Source organism: Diadema setosum, chromosome 11 (assembly GCF_964275005.1).
Source record: "Diadema setosum chromosome 11, eeDiaSeto1, whole genome shotgun sequence".
Taxonomy (NCBI): Eukaryota; Metazoa; Echinodermata; class Echinoidea; order Diadematoida; family Diadematidae; genus Diadema; species Diadema setosum.
This window is the reverse complement of record NC_092695.1, coordinates 14,032,065-14,052,123: the sequence shown is the minus strand read 5'-3', so window position 1 is coordinate 14,052,123 and position 20,059 is coordinate 14,032,065. Positions and strand designations below refer to the sequence as shown.

Sequence of the window (20,059 nt, the reverse complement as noted above, 5' to 3'; positions counted from 1 at the left end):
TTATTCACTCGGGGCTAAACTGACATGGTTTATGAATATTGAAAAGGTACCGATGGCAAAGTTTCACGAAATTCCTCCAAACTCAGTATGAATACACCTGAGTATTTGCTGCAACTTACTAGGCAGGTGCATTGTACAAATACAACAGGTATGGCAGTAAAATAACCCTCCCAAAATGGCCTTCAGGCTCACAGTTGGCACACCGCGCCGTCAATGTAAAATTGCGTGTTGTCGTAGAGCTGATTGCGTTTGAGTGAGAAATGACACCCAATTTTTAACTCGAAAGGTACCGATGTAAAATTTTCACAAAACTCTACAAATGAGGTATGTAGAGCAAGCTTGAAATCTAGATTTTCATAAAAACCAGGTGCATTAAAGCAAAAAGACATATTCTGGGAGGTATGAGTTTGTAAAGTCGAGAGTCCGTGTAAAGGTCCTATACCTGATTGTGCGCTCTGCGCGGTGCATTTAAAAACGCTCGTTTCCTATGGAGGATGTCACCGCACTTTTTGTAATGGATTCTAAGCAAAAAAGTAGGAAAGTAGGGACAACAGTTAAAAAGTAGGAAAAAGTTGGAAAAGTAGGATGGATCACTTGAAAGCCTGAGTGGATGCTACCTGCAAAGTTTGGTGAAGATTGGTCATGGGGTTCTCAAGAAGAAGATGAAAATGTAAAAAGTTTAATGACGATGGACGACAAACAATGGACGCCGCCGGATGAAGAGCCTTCAGCTCAGGTGAGCTAAAAACATGTCTGGCACATCTATACATCAATGCCATAATGTCCACCAAATTTGATTTCAAAATTGCGGAAGTAGTTCACTCCACAAGACTTTCAAGAAAATACGCAGTTACCATGGCAATGCCTTGTCAAATGCAAACACAAAGTGTCTTGCATCACTACACCTATAAATCATTATACATATCAACTTTGAAATAAATTGATTGAATACTGTGGACGTAGTTCACTCCACAAGGTGTTGGAAAATTGTGGTTACCATGGCTATGCTTTCTCCGACAAATACATGTCTTGCACATCTTCTTCTTCTTCTTCTTCTTCCGGGTTAAGTCTGCCTCCTTCAATAGGCTGAAGATTCTTGCAGACTGTGTTATTTACATTATAATACAGTTTATTTACAGATATTTACAAGCACATAACAAATTTGAAGAAAATGACTAGCCACTGTGATCAACCGTTAGTCAGTTAAGGAATGCTCCCACAGATGGCGCTGAAACAATTTCCGATGACAGAGAATTCCAGGTCCTTACAGTTCTTGGAAAGAACGAATGGCGATGTGATTCAGTTCTCGAGTATGGAACCTGATAGGAATGTGGTTGCTTGGCTCTCGTCAACTGAGTACCAGTAACCTGTTTGATACTATAGTCCTGTGCTGAAAGATAAGTAAGATTATTGTGTATTTTGTACATCATGATTAGCCTGTCATTTTCTCTGTGCTGTTCCAGAGTGGTCCAATCAAGTTCTTGCAGCATTTTGGTGACACTTGAGGTGTTATATGGTAGCGATTCAAAGTGAATCTCGCAGCTCTTCTCTGGACCATTTCCACTTTGTGGATGAGGTTCTTGGAAGATGGGTCCCAAACTGTGGAAGCATACTGTACAATTGGTCAAACCAACATTTTGTAAGCTGTGGCTTTGACATCAGAGGATTTTACAGATGGTTCCAAATATTACACGAGCCTGCAAGTTTAACTGTTCTATTCAATGACTCCAAGTGGAGTTGGTTTGAATGGTTAAACTTGCACCTAATGTAATATTAGAACCCTCTCACAAATGATAAAACATCAAATATTTGTTCTAGCCCAAAATAGATCTGACGTTAAGCCTATCTAGGAGGAGGACTAACAGTTAGACCTAGATCTAGATCCGGCTCTAGCATGCTGGCAGTGCAAATGGGTGTGTGTATGCATCAATGCTTTACAATACACGAGTTCAGTATGTCCTAGGATCTATTGCAAGGCTGGCTCGCTTGATTTACCATTCAATAGACATCTATTGCACTGCCATTACGAGTGAGCGTGAAATAGGTGATCCTTTTGAATGTCATGTAACCCGCATTCATCCAATCAGATGGCAAGGATCTATACATGTGTTATATAAAATGCAATATTGAATTATCAGAGAACATTGTTAGTAAATCATAATTTATATTGAGTACAGGTTCTGATGTCTTTGGCCGTGCATGCTGCACGTGGATTGCACATTTTCATTTTGAAAAAATTGCGGACGAGTATGCTTGCATAGTGTGCATGTGTGTATATGCATGTACATTATGTGTGTGTGTGTGACTGTGTTGGATGAATGGGTGCCTTAAGCTTGCAGCATTAACTTTATAAAGTATATTCTGAATGACACAAGGCAAGTGCCAAAATGTGTCTCGCTCATTCACGTAGAAAAAAGTAATGTTTTTCTAACTCCCGGAAGTTCATTGACCCCGCCTATGGTGACATTCAACTCCCCTAGGGACATTTAGCAGCCAAGTTTGGTCACAAACAGACATATGGATCAAAAGTTATGAGCCATAATCGAAACGCGCTGTAAAAACTTAACATTGGGCCCTACAAGTTTGTTGACCCCTGTCTGTGACCTTTGACCTTGTGATGAACTTCAACTTCTTAAGGGACATCTATCATCCAAGTTTGGTCACAAACGGACATAGGGATCAAAAGTTATGAGCCACAATCAAAACGCGTTGTGAAAACTTAACATTGGGTCCTTAAAGTTCGTTGACCGCTGTCTGTGACCTTTGACCTTGTGGTGACCTTCAACTCCCCAAGGGACATCTACCATCTACGTTTGGTCATATACTGACATATACATCAAAAGTTATGACCCATAATAGAAATGCGCCATAAAAACTTAACATTGGGCCCTAAAGTTCATTGACCCCTGCCTGTGAGCTTTGACCTTGAGGTGACCTTCATATATATGGTAAAATGTGTAACTTTGTATAACCACTCTTCCCTCCATGTTTGATTGAAAATTATTTAAGCTCTTAGAAGAGAGTTATTCAAGTTTTTGTAGCGTCACAGATGGATGACATGACGGACGGACAGACGCCGCTGTTGATCCCTTAGTCTCCCCTCACCTCTGGTGGGCTCAACAATAAAACGGCTAATTAGAGAACTCCAATTGTGTGTCAAATATAACAAAATTGTCAACTTTTTGGTCACAGAAATGCCTATATATTGTATCATATATGATATATACGATTATGCTAATTAGGGTGGGTGTGTCACAATTTCCATCATATTTTCTTAATCCTTATACCCAACTGGCCACTCATACCATAGCTTTTGATTATCTGATGATAAAAAGTTACACTGGGCACTACAGGGACTTGTTATATTCGCCAGTGATAAGGCCGCAATGCTGGATAAGCCACATCCCGACTTTGGTGACAGAAAACAGAAAAAAAAAAATACTTGGAATTTTTGTTCCGATCAAAACTTCATTGCTTTTCTACTTTATCTTTGATAAGAAACTTTGCTATTTCCACATGCTTCCATCCGTTTCCTAACAGTAATTTGTGTTTGTTTTATCTTCAGTTTTTCCGCTTCATGCAAACTGCATGGCAAAAGATTAAATAACATAATTTCTGTGTGTAGGACCCTAATGTGATGAATGACGAGGGAGGTGGAAAGAGATCTCTTCCCAGAGATCTTTGTGTACACACACATACACACACACACACACACTATTCAATACTCAAGTACCGGTGCATCTTCATTCACACACACTGTACTATTGCATTTTGATACAGCTGAGTACTGCATGAGATAGTAAGGACTTTTCGATTGTGTTGACTTGGCCACCAGTCTTGTATGAGAGCTGCTCTAAATGGCTGAGGTCCACTCGTCATGTCCGTGGTGTTATCACCCATTTTGATTTTTAATGCATGGCGTTCGAGATGTACTGCTATGACATCATGGCAACGTCCCCTCCAGCGGGCTGGTGATTCGTTGCGCCACGCATTGACGTCATCACATCATGAATCTAAGGGGACATGAAATCCTTGGAAGATGTGTATGCAATTCTGGCATTGGACGTGCTGGAGAACCTGGAGCATGCACAGTTCCTTAAAATGACTTAGTGAAATCGAAAAGTCCCTAGTGTTATTGTGTGATGTGTGCAGGATTGCAATCGCTGTTAAGGCTATGCACACCAACTTGCAATTACCCTGTGCTTTCTTTTGTAGACTTTTTTTACAATGTCCTCAGAATTGGCAACAGCGACAGTGATAAATAAGAAAAAAAGAAAGACAAGTTGTCATTTAACTGAGCAGAACATATAGCATTGCCTGTAAGATTGATTAATTCAGCGGTTGATATCGCATTACTCATTGGCACATTGCATAGTTTCATACATGATTATGTGTGTTGGATAGACACGTGATTCTCTGAGAAGGAAGGACAATAATTTGCTTGTGCTGGCGTATGTATAGGCCTCGCCCTGACTTTACTGCTTTACTTTTGCTAAAAATAGTGCGGCTCTATCACTAGCGAATACGGTACACAACATCCTCTATGCAACTCGATCTCCACGGAATAAAGCCTCATCACATACAGTAACTCATATATACGTATAATTAGGTCGACACAGACAAAGATTTTTTTTTTTTTTTTTTTGCCTAAGTGGCACATGGCCTTCCAAGAAAAAAATGACTCTATGTACAATGCGCATGTAGGGTAAAGGTGGAAATTTTGGGGATGTTGAAATTTTCACGCATTTTGTGCAACTAGAAACAAGCGCAAAAACAAATTCAAAGCATGTGAATACTTTTGCTTGCAATATGTTCCAGTAGTTCATGTCTGGATTTTGCAGAATTAATAACATGTGAAACTCATCTTACCCAGCTAGCGCGAAAAATTACTCACTTGAAAATATCCACTTTTACACTAGTTGGCATGTGTAAGCTACATACAAATCATCATGATTGGCTTATGCTCTTGCTGGCTTGCGTAGAAACCTGGGTGCTCCAGTAAGCCTGTTGTCTTGTGTGAACAAAATATTAAACTGCATGGTGCGCTTAATAGTGATTAATTATACATTGTGGTGTAGTTTGACTTGGGTGGTAAGAATGTGATAATTTTCTTTGAAACTGTCATCGAAATGTGATTGACATATGCAATAAGTTTACTTTACGGCTGCATTTATCTAAATTTTTCTGAGGCAGAATCATGATTCTAAACACGTTTGAGGCATTTTCAGGGGTTAGATAAATGCGACCGTGTTTTCAAACATGTTTAGAAATGGCATTTTGAAATGCGTTTGAGACCACGATCGCCGTACTGTGAGTTGATAAGCACAATGCCGTTTTGAAATGTGTTTATATCTCAAGGTCAAATCCCAGCTGTTTCCGGTCATGCTCTGTACCAAATTATTGTGTGTGACTGAAGAGGCATGTTTGCTGGTACACAGTTGACCTTTACTTCCTGGGTTGAACGGCGCAAAGTAGCTGCACAGTGACAACACTTGAATCCCGATTGTATGATGGTTAGATAGGTCTAGGGCAATTACCCCCTGGGCAATTACCCCGGACCCTCCCCGTGGCCCTATTCCTAATCCTAATGCTGAACCTAACCATAACCCTAACCCAAACTCCTAACCCTAATCTTTACTCTAACTTTACCATTAACCAGTATTTAGCCAGGAGGTAATTGCCTTCGGGGGGTAATTGCCTGGATACGGGTTAGATAAACACGGCACCCCCAGAATAGTGTTTCAAACCATGTTTGCAAACACCATTCCAAACGTGCCTTGAAATGTGATTCTCTCTCTCAAGTTAGATAAACGCAGCCTAAAGATAATTAAAGGAAAGATGTTAATTCCGCCAATGCCAATGGGTCATCAGCAGCAAACTCGGAATCACCAGTGTTTCGGCCATTTAAGTACTGGACACTTTCCCCGGCTGGCCGGTGCTGCATCGGGATTCCCTAGACAGCACACCCATGGCATCTCTAAAACACTCGGCATCAATAACCTCTCTTCACTCCAGATTACCAACAATCTCTCTACACCCCCTATTCCCACCACCCCCCAAGCCTTCCCAACTATCCATGGAGATCCTGTCTCTGCTGCTCCATAAATCCTCTTAGTCCACCTTTCCCCCTACCACCTACTCCCATCACTCTGACCCACCTCCTCACTGATCATCCAGCAAATCCCCTACACCCCACCACCACAGTATGCACCTCTGCTCTCCACCCTCTTTTCTCATACTCCTCTCTCAACTCGGCATACCTATCCAACTTTCTTTCCCTTGCCTCATCCATCCTCATTTCCCATGGCACAGTCAGCTCCACCATTACTATCTTGTGCTCAGACCTAGCCACCAACACCATGTCCAGCTGCAGGGCAGTCACCACCACCTCCTCTGGCACTGTACAGTTCCCCTTGTCCACCCGCACCTCTCAATTGTCCCCTGCTGCCAGAATCTCTCCAACATCATCCCCTTGGCACTTCCTTCTCACACTGCATCTCACCCTTTCCTTCAAAAAATGGATTTCCCTCACCCTAGGAGACCCATTTTCTTTTCTTCTTGCCTCCACTGCCACCCTTGCCACTGCCACCATCTCCTTCAATACCTGGTTGTGCCTCCATGTATAGGCCTGCAATAATCCTCCACATGCTGACAGAATGTGTTCTAGCGAGCCCTTCGCCTTCTTGAAAATCCTACATCCACTGTCCTCCATGACCCCAACCTCTTCCGATTTACAGGAAAAGGCAAAACATCAAAGGTGGAACTGATCATGAAGTGCACAGCTCCAATGGACATTGACCTGAGGTCATTCCATGACACCAGAGATCTCTCCAGCGTATATCACCCTTGTCGGCCCTGACAAGCGTGAGCTTTGAAGAGACAATTACCGACAAGGGTAAAACTTGCCGACAAGGGTGATACCATGCGTGAACTTGCTCGGGCGAGCTCAGTTTGAACCAAGTTTGGACCAGAGACGAAGCTAGAATTTGAAAAGAGCAGCAGTTTACAAGCGCAAAAAGTTATCCATGAAGATTGCAACAACGCAGCTCCACAGCACACCACACACTCGCTCACAGTCATGATCTGATTCGGGATCAACATGCACAGCAGTTCGAAGTTGCACCTAGTCATAGACAACCGCCTGCCTTTGCGTGCCACTCTTGTGTGTGTGATATGCATGTGAGAGATGGAGAGAGGACGGAAAGAAAAAGTGTGAAGGAGAGTGAGTGAGGCCGAGGAAGGCTGACACGTGCTCGCTTGTTGTCACGCTCCTTGTTGGGTTATACAAAAACAGACAATATAAAATGCATGCCCATTACCTGCACCAAAGATGGTTGTATTTTTTGCTGCTTTGGTTTGTTTGTTCATTTGTCTGTCAGTGTGTCTCTCTATTCGCAAAATAAGTCAAAATTTGCGAACAGATTGGGATGAAATTTTTAGAAACAGCTGGTTGGTAATAGCGCAAGGTACAGATGATTAAATTTTGGTAGTGATCGGATTACCACCGGTGATCCACTGTCAGGATCCAGGATTTTTTATTTTTATTTTGTGTCATATTTTTGCAGGATTCATATCAATTCCACTACGTTTTAAGTAAGCTGGCCATCGGCAGTAATGCGAAAATGAATGCGTTCAAAGCATGCTGAGTGGCTATGAAATCTTTCATCTTTCATAGGGAAAATTACTTTCATCTTCCGTAAAGTGCTCTGGAGTAAGCACTTTTTTTTTCCATAGTTTCAGTGGATTATATTTTTATGAAAAAGCCATGCATTCCATTTGAGCCTTTTCACTTACTATGGATTCGTAAACGTCATTCGTTAATATTCCATTTTCCTTCTCCTGGCCGAAATTAGTAATTCTGTCATGATGATCTTTCAAGGTCAACATAAGTCTGGCTTGGCTTATTAAGGTGAACAGTTTAAAGGGGCCTACATGAGCAGAAAATCAATGACTAATCATTCATCGCTGTTCCCAGCTGGTTCCCATGCTATTTACACACTGTTTACGACCACTGAAGTAATGTAGGAGTACGCGCGGCATTCATTCATCTGACACCTGGCTTTCGTGGAAATTTCCACAGGCCACGATATATCAAGTTTCCCATTGCCTTCTGTCATTTTTATGCCTCCGCCACGAAGTGGTGCCGGAGGCATTATGTTTTCGGGTTGTCCGTCCGTCCTTCCGTCCGTCCGTAATGAATTTTGTGGACAAGGTAACTATCGAAACCTGTTGAGGTATCCTAATGAAACTTGGCATGTATGTGTATTAGGGGGTGAAGTTGTGCCCATCAACTTTTGGGTGCACATGCTCAAGGTCAAAGGTCAAAAGGTCAAGGTCAAATACATAAAATTTCACTATTTCCACCATATCTATTGAATGCCTGAAGATATTTTCTTGAAACTTAGTGTATACATGTATTACCCAATTAAAATTCTCTGGTGAAAGTTTGGGTCATGAGGTCAAAGGTCAAAGGTCAAAAGGTCAGGGTCAAATACATAAAATTTCACTATTTCCACCACATCTATTGAATGCCTGAAGATATTTTCTTGAAACTTAGTGTATACATGTATTATCCAATTAAGATTCTCTGGTGAAAGTTTGGGTCATGAGGTCAAAGGTCAAAGGTCAAAAGGTCAGGGTCAAATACATAAAATTTCACTATTTCCACCATATCTATTGAATGCCTAAAAATATTTTCTTGGAACTTAGTGTATACATGTATTACCCAATTAAGATTCTCTGGTGAAAGTTTGGGTCATGAGGTCAAAGGTCAAAAGGTCAAGTAGAAATATTAAAACTTCTTTTTTTTCTCTGTACCTTGGAAAATTGTTCAAGGTATCTTCATGGAACATAGTATATACATGTACTGACTGGAAGTAATTATCTAGAGAATGTAGGGTTCATGGGGTCAAAGGTCAGGGGTCAAAGGTCAAGTGCAAGACTTCAAAATTTTACTATTACCCTCATATTTATGCAATGCCAGCAGGGTTATTTTTTTACACTTGGTATATGCGTGTGTAACCTGATAGAAATTCTCTGGAAAGTTTTTTTTTTTTCTCTTTTTGCCTCAAAGGTCAAAAGGTCAAAGATCAATTGAAAGTGCTGAACTAACTTTTTCCTCCATATCTCGGAAGTGGCTCAAGTTACCTTGAAACTTAGTACATGTACATATTATGCATGTTCTACCTGAAAGTAATTATCTCATGAATTTTAGGGTCAAGGGCCAGATGAAAATGGTAACAATTTACTATTCAATTCAGAAATTGCACTTTTTCTCCACACCTGTACCTTGAAAATTACTCAATGCCTAAATGTATGAATGGTTCAAAGTCAAGTTAAAGTCCTTAAATCCCTAGATACATGCTCTCCTATTCATCCAATTAAACCTACGTCAAGGAAGGTGAACATTCAACACATTTGTGACAAACTTGTCATTCCAATATTTTGCCAATTTTGTGAAAATGTAATCACACAGTGTCCACATGTACTATCTAGACCTATTGGGAAAATCATGCATTATGGCGGAGGCATACCAGTCGCCAAAGCGACATTTCTAGTTTGTTTTGTTTTGTTATTCTTCATTACGAACATTAACTTGCTTCAACTTGCAAAGTGTAGATAATTTGCTACAAGTACATATTTCTTTTTTTTATTGCAGCTTCAGAAACCTTCTGTTGTTGTTGTTCATCGTTCATGGCACGGATTCATAGGAGGAGAAAAGATACGAATGACAGTGGAGAAAATAAATTGAAAGAAGCAGGCATCTGTTGAGCAAGCTGTCTTTTTTTTCCCCCTCTACACCAGCATCACTTAGCATCACCACCAAGGGGTTCATGTTTTTTTCTTTCAAAATAACTCAAAAAGATATGAACGGACTTGAATTATATTTTTTAGGAAATTTTGATAATAATACAAGGAATATATAATTTAATTTAGGTAATGATCAGTAGATTGGCGGAGTTGTGAGCCCTCTCCCCCTCTCTCTCTCTTCCAGTTCATTATTGAACTATTTGTTCTCCATCACCGATATGACGTCTGCTCTCCTTTCCACTCCGTACTTCCATTCCTTCTCTGTCCCAATCACTGCAACTGTCGTGTGAAAAATGGATCTGTTGGGATTCATTTATAAGTTTTCAGCGTATTAATGTATTATTGTTAATGTTTATTACGGAAGTTTTTGTTTTTTTGGTTGTTTATTCATTTTTTTTAAATCATGCTCTTGCTTCAAGGAGATACGCTTTTCCCGCGTAAAATTAATCATGCAGGAGGACTGCACACAGAGGCCAACATTGTGAAGTGAACAACCAAACATTATTTTATAGGGGGTGCTCCTTTCCTTGTCTTTATAAGGGGAGTTTCCCCCCGCAAAAGTTCCATCTTCAGATTTTGACATTCCATGCTCGGCATCTTTTGTTCATTTCTTTTAGAGGAGAGAGCAAATTCTCTATAGCAATGTCAGCTTATATATATTTATGACGCAGTTTTAAATTTTTTAAACACATTTAAATTGTTCTGCTTCCAGATCAGTTCTTGATGTAGTGAAAGTTAACGATGTTTTCAAACCATGTTTGCAAACACCATTCCAAACGTGCCTTGAAACGTGATTCTCTCTCTCAAGTAAGATAAACGCAGCCTAAAGATAATTAAAGGAAAGATGTTAATTCCGCCAATGCCAATAGGTCATCAGCAGCAAACTGCCAGTGATATTTCGGAATAAAATGGTTAGTACAGTTTTGTTATTCTGGAGGTTCGTTCCCCCGAAAGAAATACAGATAATTAAACGATATTAGATTCCTTTTTCTGAAGGTTCGTTAATTGGAAAATAATAAAGAAAAAATGTTTTGTTTATTTTCAAACGAAATTAGTTTTGTAATTTCGAACGTTCTGCCAGTGAAATTTCAGAATAAAATGACGGCCCCAGAACAGTTACATTTTTGTTACTCTGAAAGAAATAATTCTAATAAAATAATACTAGATTCATTCTGAAGGTCCGTTAATTGGAAAATAATAAAGAAAAAAATGTTCGTTCATTTCCAAACGCAATTAGTTTTGTTATTTCGAAACGTTCTGCCAGTGAAATTTCGGGAAAAAAAACGACGGCCCCAAAACGGTTAGCACAGTTTTGTTACTCTGAAGGTTTGTTGCTCAACAAGAAATAATGATGCTAAAATAATACTAGATTCTTCATTCTGAAGGTTCGTTAATCAGAAAATAAAGAAAAAATGTTTGTTTATTTTAAAACGAAATCAGTTTTATTTCGAACGTTCTGCCAGTGAAATTTCAGAACAAAACGACGGCCCCAAAATGGTTACAGTTTTGTTACCCTGAAGGTTCATTCCTCCGAAAGAAATAATAACGATAAAATAATACTAGATTCTTCATTCTGAACGTTTGTTAATCGGAAAATGATTAAGAAAAAAAATGTTCGTTTATTTCCAAATGAAATCAATTTTGTTATTTCCAACGTTCATTTATAGTATACAGACCTTTTTTTTTTTTTTTGGATTAACGAACCTTTGGAGTACTTACTAGTAATAAATCATTTCACCTTGGGACTAAACAAACCTTCAGAATAACGACCATCACTTGTCTAATCAGGGAGGTACCAGTATGATATTTCTTTTATGTCATGGCCAAATACCCAGAAAGGAAAGTGCAACGAGGACCCGAAATTACTCGCTCCGCTAACATTCATGAGCGATGTGAACCAACATGATTGTGTAATACATAGGATTCGCTTCTCGCGCATCTGCATGCAGTAGGTCTCCAACGTGGTCGACCGGACTGCAAGAAAGCAAAAACACCACACAGCGACAGACTTGTGATCACGACAAGCGATGCAGTGGTGTTACTTAGGACGGCTAATATTGTTACAGTGAAACAGGAAAGACCTAAAAGAAAACAGACCCTTCACCATCAGCACCTACCTTTCATTTATTTACGAACTGCTGCCCACTCATAACATCTCTGTGAAAATGTATCATTTGGCAGCATTTTAGCGGCGATTTATCTGTGTTGTATTGAGCATTAGCAAAGTCTTCCGCACGGGGGGAACCCCCCCCCCCCCCGTACCCACCCCCAAGAAAAGCGGGTATATGTGCCGATATAAACATTGAGAAAGCGTGAGAAAATTCCTGGCGAGAACCCTGATGACACCTTCCTCTGCTCCACCCCTTCCAATTGAGTACACGCCTCTTGTACTCCCTGCTGTACAGCCCTGGCAAAGCGGTACTCCTCCTCCTTCTCCTTGACTGCCTCCACCGCCAAATCCCTCCTACCCTTCCTGCCTTATTTGCTGTACCATCTCACACCCTGATGAAACCTGACCCCATTCTGCCCCCCTGAACAGCACCCCACATCTCCTTCCACTTTGCTATTGCTACTGCCACATCTGCAGCCTCCTCAGCCCTCCACTTCCTCCCTGGGTGGATTGCTGGCCTAACTCCTGCTATTGGCATCTGGTCCTTTGACTCCCTCATCATCATCACCAGCCTAACCTTGCCAGCTTTAAACTCCTCAACCACTGATGTCATAGGCAATTGCAGCTTGCCTGATCTGCAAAACGCCAGATCTGTAAGCATTCTCTCAACACCTAACCACTTCCGGTAGTACAAGTTATCTTCTGTTGCATCTTCTCAACCCTGGACACCGCCACCTCGTACACCTGCTGTTGCCATATAATCCGTGGTAGCAAGCTAAACTGGCAGTACAACTTCGCATTCCCAGGGATGAGCGTCCTGTCCACCCTCTTCAGCCACTCCATCACTTTGTCATAGATCTGAACACCTTTATGTCTATCATTCCACTTGCCCTCCTACCATCGCCCAAGGCTCTTTACCCCCTGCCAACTAACCTGAGGTATATCATCTGTCCCAATCTGAAACCCCCTCGCAACCACCTTTCCCTTTTGCACTGACACGGAGCAGCACTTCTTGGCCTTGAACTTCATCCATGTCCAGGCCACCAACTCCGTTAACCTGTGAAGCCCATCTTCAACCTGGGTCTCATTGCCAGACACAATGATGAGGTCATCCATGAAAGCCCTCACTGAAGGCACAACTACCTTTGCAGCCAGTGTCAACCCCTCAATTCTCGAAGCCACACACTGGGTTAACACCATCTCCAGCACAAACAGCAGCGGTGAGACTGGGCACCACATCGGAATGCCAATCTCTACACCTGCCATTCCGTCGTATTAGTCTGGGTCGTGAATCTCATCCTAAACTGGCTGTAGTAGCTTTGCACCATCTCTCGGATCACCCTAGGAACCCAGAAAAACTCCAGAGCAAAACTGAGGCACTGATTGTAAGGTCCAACCAGGTAACATCCACATCTTCCTCCTCATGTTTGCATCTCTGAATTGACTCCCAAATCATCTGGACGTGCTCCGTACATCCAGGGAAACCCGGGATCCCTGCCTTCTCTGCAGAGGTGTCCACAAACCAGTTCTTCATCACAAACTCTGACAGCCACCTTGCTAGGACACTAAAAAGGATCTTACCATCCACGTTAAGAAGCGAAATTGGTCTTAACTGGCCAATGCCCTTGGCGTCCTTTTCCTTTTGGATATACACCCCTTCTGCAGCACACCAGCTGGCTGGAACAATCTGCTCCCGCCATAGCACCTAAGGATCCGCCACAACACCCTTTGGACACGGGGACAGTACATGAACAACTTGTAGGACAAGCCATTCTGCCTAGCTGCACTCCCAGCTTGGGCCTTCCTAACTACGGCTTCAACCTCCTACAACTTCAATTCACTCAAATTAAAGCTGACCTCTGGCTCCTGTGGCCTCAACTGCCCTGGCACTCTAACAAAAGGCTCCTCTCTCCTTTTCCAGCTTTCCCAGCTCCTCCTTTGACACCTCCAAGTTTCCTGATACCCCTTCCTCAAACAGCATCTTTGTGAACTTGTGCAGATTCCTATAAAACTCCCTCCTCTCCCTCTCCTCCACTTCGTACACTGATATTCAGCTCTCCTCACATCTGCATTGATACCTCTTCTTCAAGTCCTTATACAGACTCCTCAGACTAGCTCTTTCCCCGTCTGCCTGCCTCCACCTACGATCTAAGCTCTTCTTCTCTGCCCTCAATTGGGCCATCAAATGCTCTCTCCTTGACTCTGACTTTCCAACATCCCCCTCCACACTCCCTACACCTCCACTACCCACAGGCTTTATCCCAAACTCTTCTGCACACGCCCCATAACACAACTCCTCCAACACACCGCATCTTCTTCTCAACACTCCCAACCAATTCCACTTCCAAAACTCCCGCAAGCTTGATGTCACTTTTGGAACTTGCCGGTGGCCATGCAATCTGCTCCTTCCGCTCGAACACAGCATGTAGGGCAAGCTGAGGGTCTCTGGCTCTGTGGTCTGAACCTGACTAGGACCTCCCACTGTCTCACCCAGCTCAGTGCCAGTGCAATCATGCCCTACTGCCACTCTTCCACAGCTCATTCTTGCCCTGTGAACTGCCATACCTCTCTTCCCCTTAAACCTCTTCCCGCATTCCTCACACATACCCTCTTGGTCTTCATTCATTGTCGTGAGTCTGAGTACCCGCCATTTCAGAATCCAGCAATATAAACTTGTACAGGAGGAATAACACATGCAAGGATATGGATAAATTTGGGACTTCTTATTTTCATTGAATTAGCTGATTATTTGACATATGCACAGTTGACTATGCATCTTCATTCTACTCTCAGTACTATGAACCTGTTGGTAAGCTCATCACTGATGAAACAAGAGCTACTGAACATATCCTTTGTTCACCCTTCTGACAACACATACCTTAATGTTATCTGCAGATAGATAAATATTTTCAAAACCATATCTAATTTTATCTCTGCCTGGAACATACCATTTTTATTTAAAATCACTATTTTCCTGAAGGTGACCTAGACCCCGTTTACAGTGCGGGGCTGGGCCGAGCCACGGCCGAGCCGCGGCCAAGCCCAACCTCAATTGCGAGGCCGAGCCCTGCAATTTTGTCCGTTTACACTGCCGGGCTCGGCCGCGCTTTTGATTCAAACCTTTCAATATTTTGTCATAGTGGCACTCTGCTTGTAAACAAACACAATTTGGTATAGCCTGGTTTTCAGACCCTTTGCCAACTGGATTCCTTGGCGACGAAGTCGCCGATCGGGCAAAGGCCTTTGCCGAAGGAAAAATCCTTTGCAGGACAAAACCACCTTAAACTATACTGGTTTTCGACGTTGAGGGGGTTAATATCGTGAAAAGCGAAATAGTACGGGCAGAGGGTCTGGAAGCCAGACTAAATTTGGCCGCGCATTTGGCCCAGTTTGCGTTTACACCAAGAAGAGGCCGAGACCACCTCCAGAGCGTGGCCAAATGCGCGGCCAATTTTGGCCTCGCATTTGGCCTTTTGCGCGTTTACACTGAAATGAAATAGGGCTCGGCCACGGCCGAGCCTCGCACTGTAAACGGGGTCTAATACCCCCGCTCCAGCAGCTCAGACTTCAAAAAGAATTGAACCAAGGTTTGATTAAACGTTCTGTGTGTGTGTGTGTGTAAGTGTGTGTAGTGCATTGTGAGTACCTTGTGAGTTCAATCAGGTCTGCTGTGCTCTTTCTTGTACATCCAAAGTTTATGAAGAAACACACCTACGCACTCTGAAAATATGTCCTTTGTTACATGATACCGTAAGGTAAGACAGGAAGTACTTACAAAAGTTTTTTTTCCAGTTAAATTTAATAACTTTGGTTAGCTTAAGGCTATTGCTATGCCTTGCATGTGAAGGCTACATAATCAAAGTTAAGAATACAAAAGGCAGTGAGAACCATGAAAAAAAAAAGATGTTCACCTCTTTTCTTGTTGAGACATCTACACAGCCTTTGCAACTGTGGCTAATACCAAGCATGAATATCGCACAAGCAATTTTATACAGTTACAAGTTATATATCTTACAGGTAATGATACAATCCTGCCTCATATAATACATCTGAATATCTAAAGCAATAATATCACATAAGCACAGCACAGAAAAAAAAATGACTCTAAAACAATCATATCACACAAGGATAATTGTTATAAATTTGAAATTTCAAGCAAAACTCAAATTCAATATTGAGCTCATTACAAAAATCAAAATCAAGCACATACACATAAAAAAATAATCACAACAAATTCCAGGCTCAACAGGAAAAAATGTGCATTGAAAAACTGTTCTTATTATTTTCACAATGTATTTTTGATCTTCTACTATGCTATTTCTATACCATTTGCAGTTAGGAATAATCAATCTTCTTTTGAATGACTTTACCAACAAAATCATGTGAAACAAGTTGCTAAATATTAATAGGGCACAAATAAGACCATCTGTATTACATATATTCATTGATTTAAAGTATCAAAATAGTACATAGTTTTATACTTTCAAAGTTCAAACGGTTTGCACTTAAACAAAATAATAATCATTTAGAACTTGGTAAAGGAAGATAAACAGAGGATAAAATATGTTAAAAAAAAAGAAAGATACATAGCAAAGAGTGACTTACGCTTTCTCCTTTTCTTGAGTAACCACCTCTTTGGAAATACTTTAAACCTAAAAATGCAAACACAGATTATTTTTTGGGGGGGTAAATTTGAAATACTTCTTTCTCCTATGTCACATTTAACAGGTCTTTCTAAACATATGAAATACTTTGTAACACCGGGAGATTTGATACCTAAACATAAGACATAAAGTGAATCTTATAGTTCAATTCACGGTTTTGTTGCTATTTCACGCAAACTGATCTGTTACCTAGCAATGACAATTTGTGGCAAGCAGTACAAGATACAAGAGACCCAAAGAATTTTAAACTAAAGTGCTGATATGAGTATCTCAAGTTCCCCTTCCAGCCATTTTTGCAGACTGTTACCTGAGGATAACATAGCAAACTAGGAGGCTTGGGGCACATGTTGCCCATGTGCATATTCTATCACACCGGCAATAATGCCTGCCTAGTTTGTAGGAATTTGACGAAGTATTTAAAAAAAAGAAAAAGATCAAAATGTGAACACTTGCCCCCAATTTGGTCACAGCCCCAAGGAGCCACCCCAGGTTCTGTCATGAAAAACTTGAAAGCATACTCAAAAATGTACTTACTCATAGTGATGATTTGATAATTTCTGGTTCTCAAGAACGAGATTTTTAAAAAGATTATAATTGGAGGGTTTTGGGATGCCCTTAAGGTCTCCCAGGGGGCATGGTGTCTGCCTGACTAAACATATATCATCATCCTTCTAGTTTGGTGAAAATTCACTATATTCTTATGAAGATAAAAGTGTGAGAACTGGACTTTTATTTGGGTACAGGCCCCAAGGGGGCCACCCCTGGATCCAAAACAAATAAACTTGAAAGTATACTAACCAATGTATTTACTGAAAGCATTTCTGGTATTAAAAAAAGATCTTATCAAAGACTCTCTATATTGGGGCTCTGGGTTCCCTGGGGAGCCCCCAGGGAGGCATGGTGCCTGTATGTTGAAATATATTTTTTATCATCCTAGCAAAAGATAACATCTGCTTAGTTTGGTAACAAATTTGACCTGAAAATGTGAAAATTGGCCTCCAAATTGGTCCCCCACTGGGCCCAAACCTCTGGGTCTGACATAAACAAACTTCCAACTGCACTCACAAATATATCTACTTACAGGAATTTTGGTCTAAAATGTCTAGTTTTTCATGATTTTTTTTCAAAAGATTAATTTGGGGGTTCCCTTGGGGACCCTGAAATGGGAAATGGTGCCCATTTGTATGAATACATCTTCAAGCACTCCAGTGATAATACCTGCTAAGTTTGGTAAAACTTTGACATTATGCCATTTACACTGGCAATGCAACTTCACATTTTTTTCCAACATCGCAAAATTTGGGTGAAAGGTGCTTAGCAACCTTGAAAAATTAAGCATGAGAAAGATTGCAAACCAGAGTGCGATTTTTCTAACTTCGTGAAGTTTGGGGCAAAGTTTGGCATGTAAATTGTTCACCGCAGAATCTACATGATTTTTCTAAAGTGACTTTCTAAACTCCTGGTTAAGTGCCCGCACAATCCAAAATGCATGTACGTGTATCATACACAAGTGTAGTGCAGTGTCACATCACAATACCTCAATCTAATGTAGCAAGCTTACACATTTTAGCCTTGCTACATTGTTGAATTTGAGAATGTGAAAGGAGTTCAGAAGATTAGTGGAGGAGAACAACAGTTCCCACCAAAGTATTGACGAAACTAAGGTTTTTCCTTCATGTGGAGATCAGATGAGATTCTCTGCCAAGCCGTAAGTGTTGGAAAAAGCAAGGACAGAGGGGAAAAGGTACAACTTATAGAGGGAGATGGCAGACATGATGGTGCAAGGAATTGGAAACAAATGTTAATAAGGATGGCAAACTTGTACAGTAACATCAATAAATACAACAAGTGGAATGGTAACATGACCACATTACATGCAATCATTATTAGGAAACCACCAATTCCTTGGATCAAGGCAAGCCCTCAACCCACATCCCCTTCAGCCCAAAATTGTTGTCTGCAGATGTGATAGTGTCAGTCTTGATGTCTGAGAATGAGCCTGGGGCAGAGCAGATGATCAGTTCTGAAGATGCTAGTAGTTCTTTTTTTGTTCCTTTTAATTTACGTTTCTTGCTTTGGTCTTGTGAACACATCTGTTACTCCCCCCCCCCCCCAAAAAAGAAAAAAAAGAAAAATGACCCTTTTGCCTTGGCTTTTGACATAATTCGTAAACATGCATAACTTTAAATTTGTTGACTAACTTAAGTCCATGGACAGATTACTAGAATATGTGTCAGGGTGGGGACGGGCATTTGGCCCATTCAACAAACTGAGACCCTATTACCTTGGGGATGCTACTGTCAAATTTGGTGGAATTTGTCATTGGGGTTTTCAAGAAGAATGATGCACAATGGATAATGCACCACATCAATGATTACTATAATGATTACTATAGCTTCAGCTCAAGTGAGCAAAAAACACTGACCTTTAGACAAAAAAGGCACAAAACTTACAGGTACTGATTGTATCCCAATAAAGAAACATTGTTAAATGAAACGATGACAAAAACATGGATATCTGTTGTGAGAGAATTTCAACAATGGTTCAGGAAATACATCTTTTACATACACTGTCAAGTACTTACAAGTATGTGAACTATATCCATAGCAAAGTTATTACACAAAGCAAATACTTTTATTATGGTATTTTCCATCATACTTCTTCTAGTTTAACTTTGCCATATATGCATGTAAGGTTTTATATAAGAAATCAATCAATCATGACCATTCATACAGTGGCATATCAGCATTTCTATGCCCACTATGTAATATGCTGTAATAAACTCACGGAAAATAATTCATTAAGTCACAAATATTTGTGATTCTTTAAAAGTCTGGACTATCCCTCTGGTAATCTGAGATCATACCAAACATTATAATTGATAAAAACCGATAAGTTGCAGAACAATGGTACTCAAGAACACAACAAATCACACTCTCACCATGACAGTTGTTGTTGTTTTTTTCTTTCTGCAAGGCAAGCTTATATTTGCAGGACCTGACCATGCTAACCTTGCATTATGAAACCACGATAAGTTAACTTTGTGTGGATTTTTGAATTTCACCACCAGCTCTGCACTCCCTGTGTGATGCATCTACCATACAGAATACTTAACAGTTTGTTGTGAATCAAAAGCGTCTGAATCAGAGAAAAGTTTCTCTGAATGTTTTTGATGGATAATCATTTGAACCAGCCCATCCCCCCTAAAAATACAATTTGTCCCATTACTGAAAACATTTGCTGCCATTGGGACCCTCTTATCCAAACTAATACCCCTTTAATATTGGCCAAAAACATGGCACGTCCTCCGGAGGACGTGCCATGTTCATCCCAGACCACTGTCAATATGAAAGCTCAACTCGGCGTGAACACAGCACGACCAGTGGATGAACACGACGTGAAGTTCGTGCTAGACTGTCTAGCACAAACATGGCATGTCCTCTGGAGGACGTGCCGTGTTTGTGCTAGACGCTGC

At 41.0% G+C, this 20,059-nt stretch overlaps 1 protein-coding gene across 2 annotated transcripts in view; it reads right to left on the bottom strand.

The window, feature by feature from the left end:
- Positions 1-20,059, bottom strand: part of LOC140235240 (alpha-N-acetyl-neuraminyl-2,3-beta-galactosyl-1,3-N-acetyl-galactosaminide alpha-2,6-sialyltransferase-like) — a 116,265-nt gene that overhangs the window by 33,644 nt on the left and 62,562 nt on the right. Inside the window, exon 6 of one of the 2 annotated variants that reach the window (XM_072315271.1) lies at positions 16,526-16,572. The exons of the other annotated variant lie outside the window; for it this stretch is intronic. Coding sequence (XP_072171372.1) covers positions 16,526-16,572 — 47 coding nt within the window. The remainder of the gene's footprint in view (positions 1-16,525; positions 16,573-20,059) is intronic. 2 annotated transcript variants of the gene reach the window in all.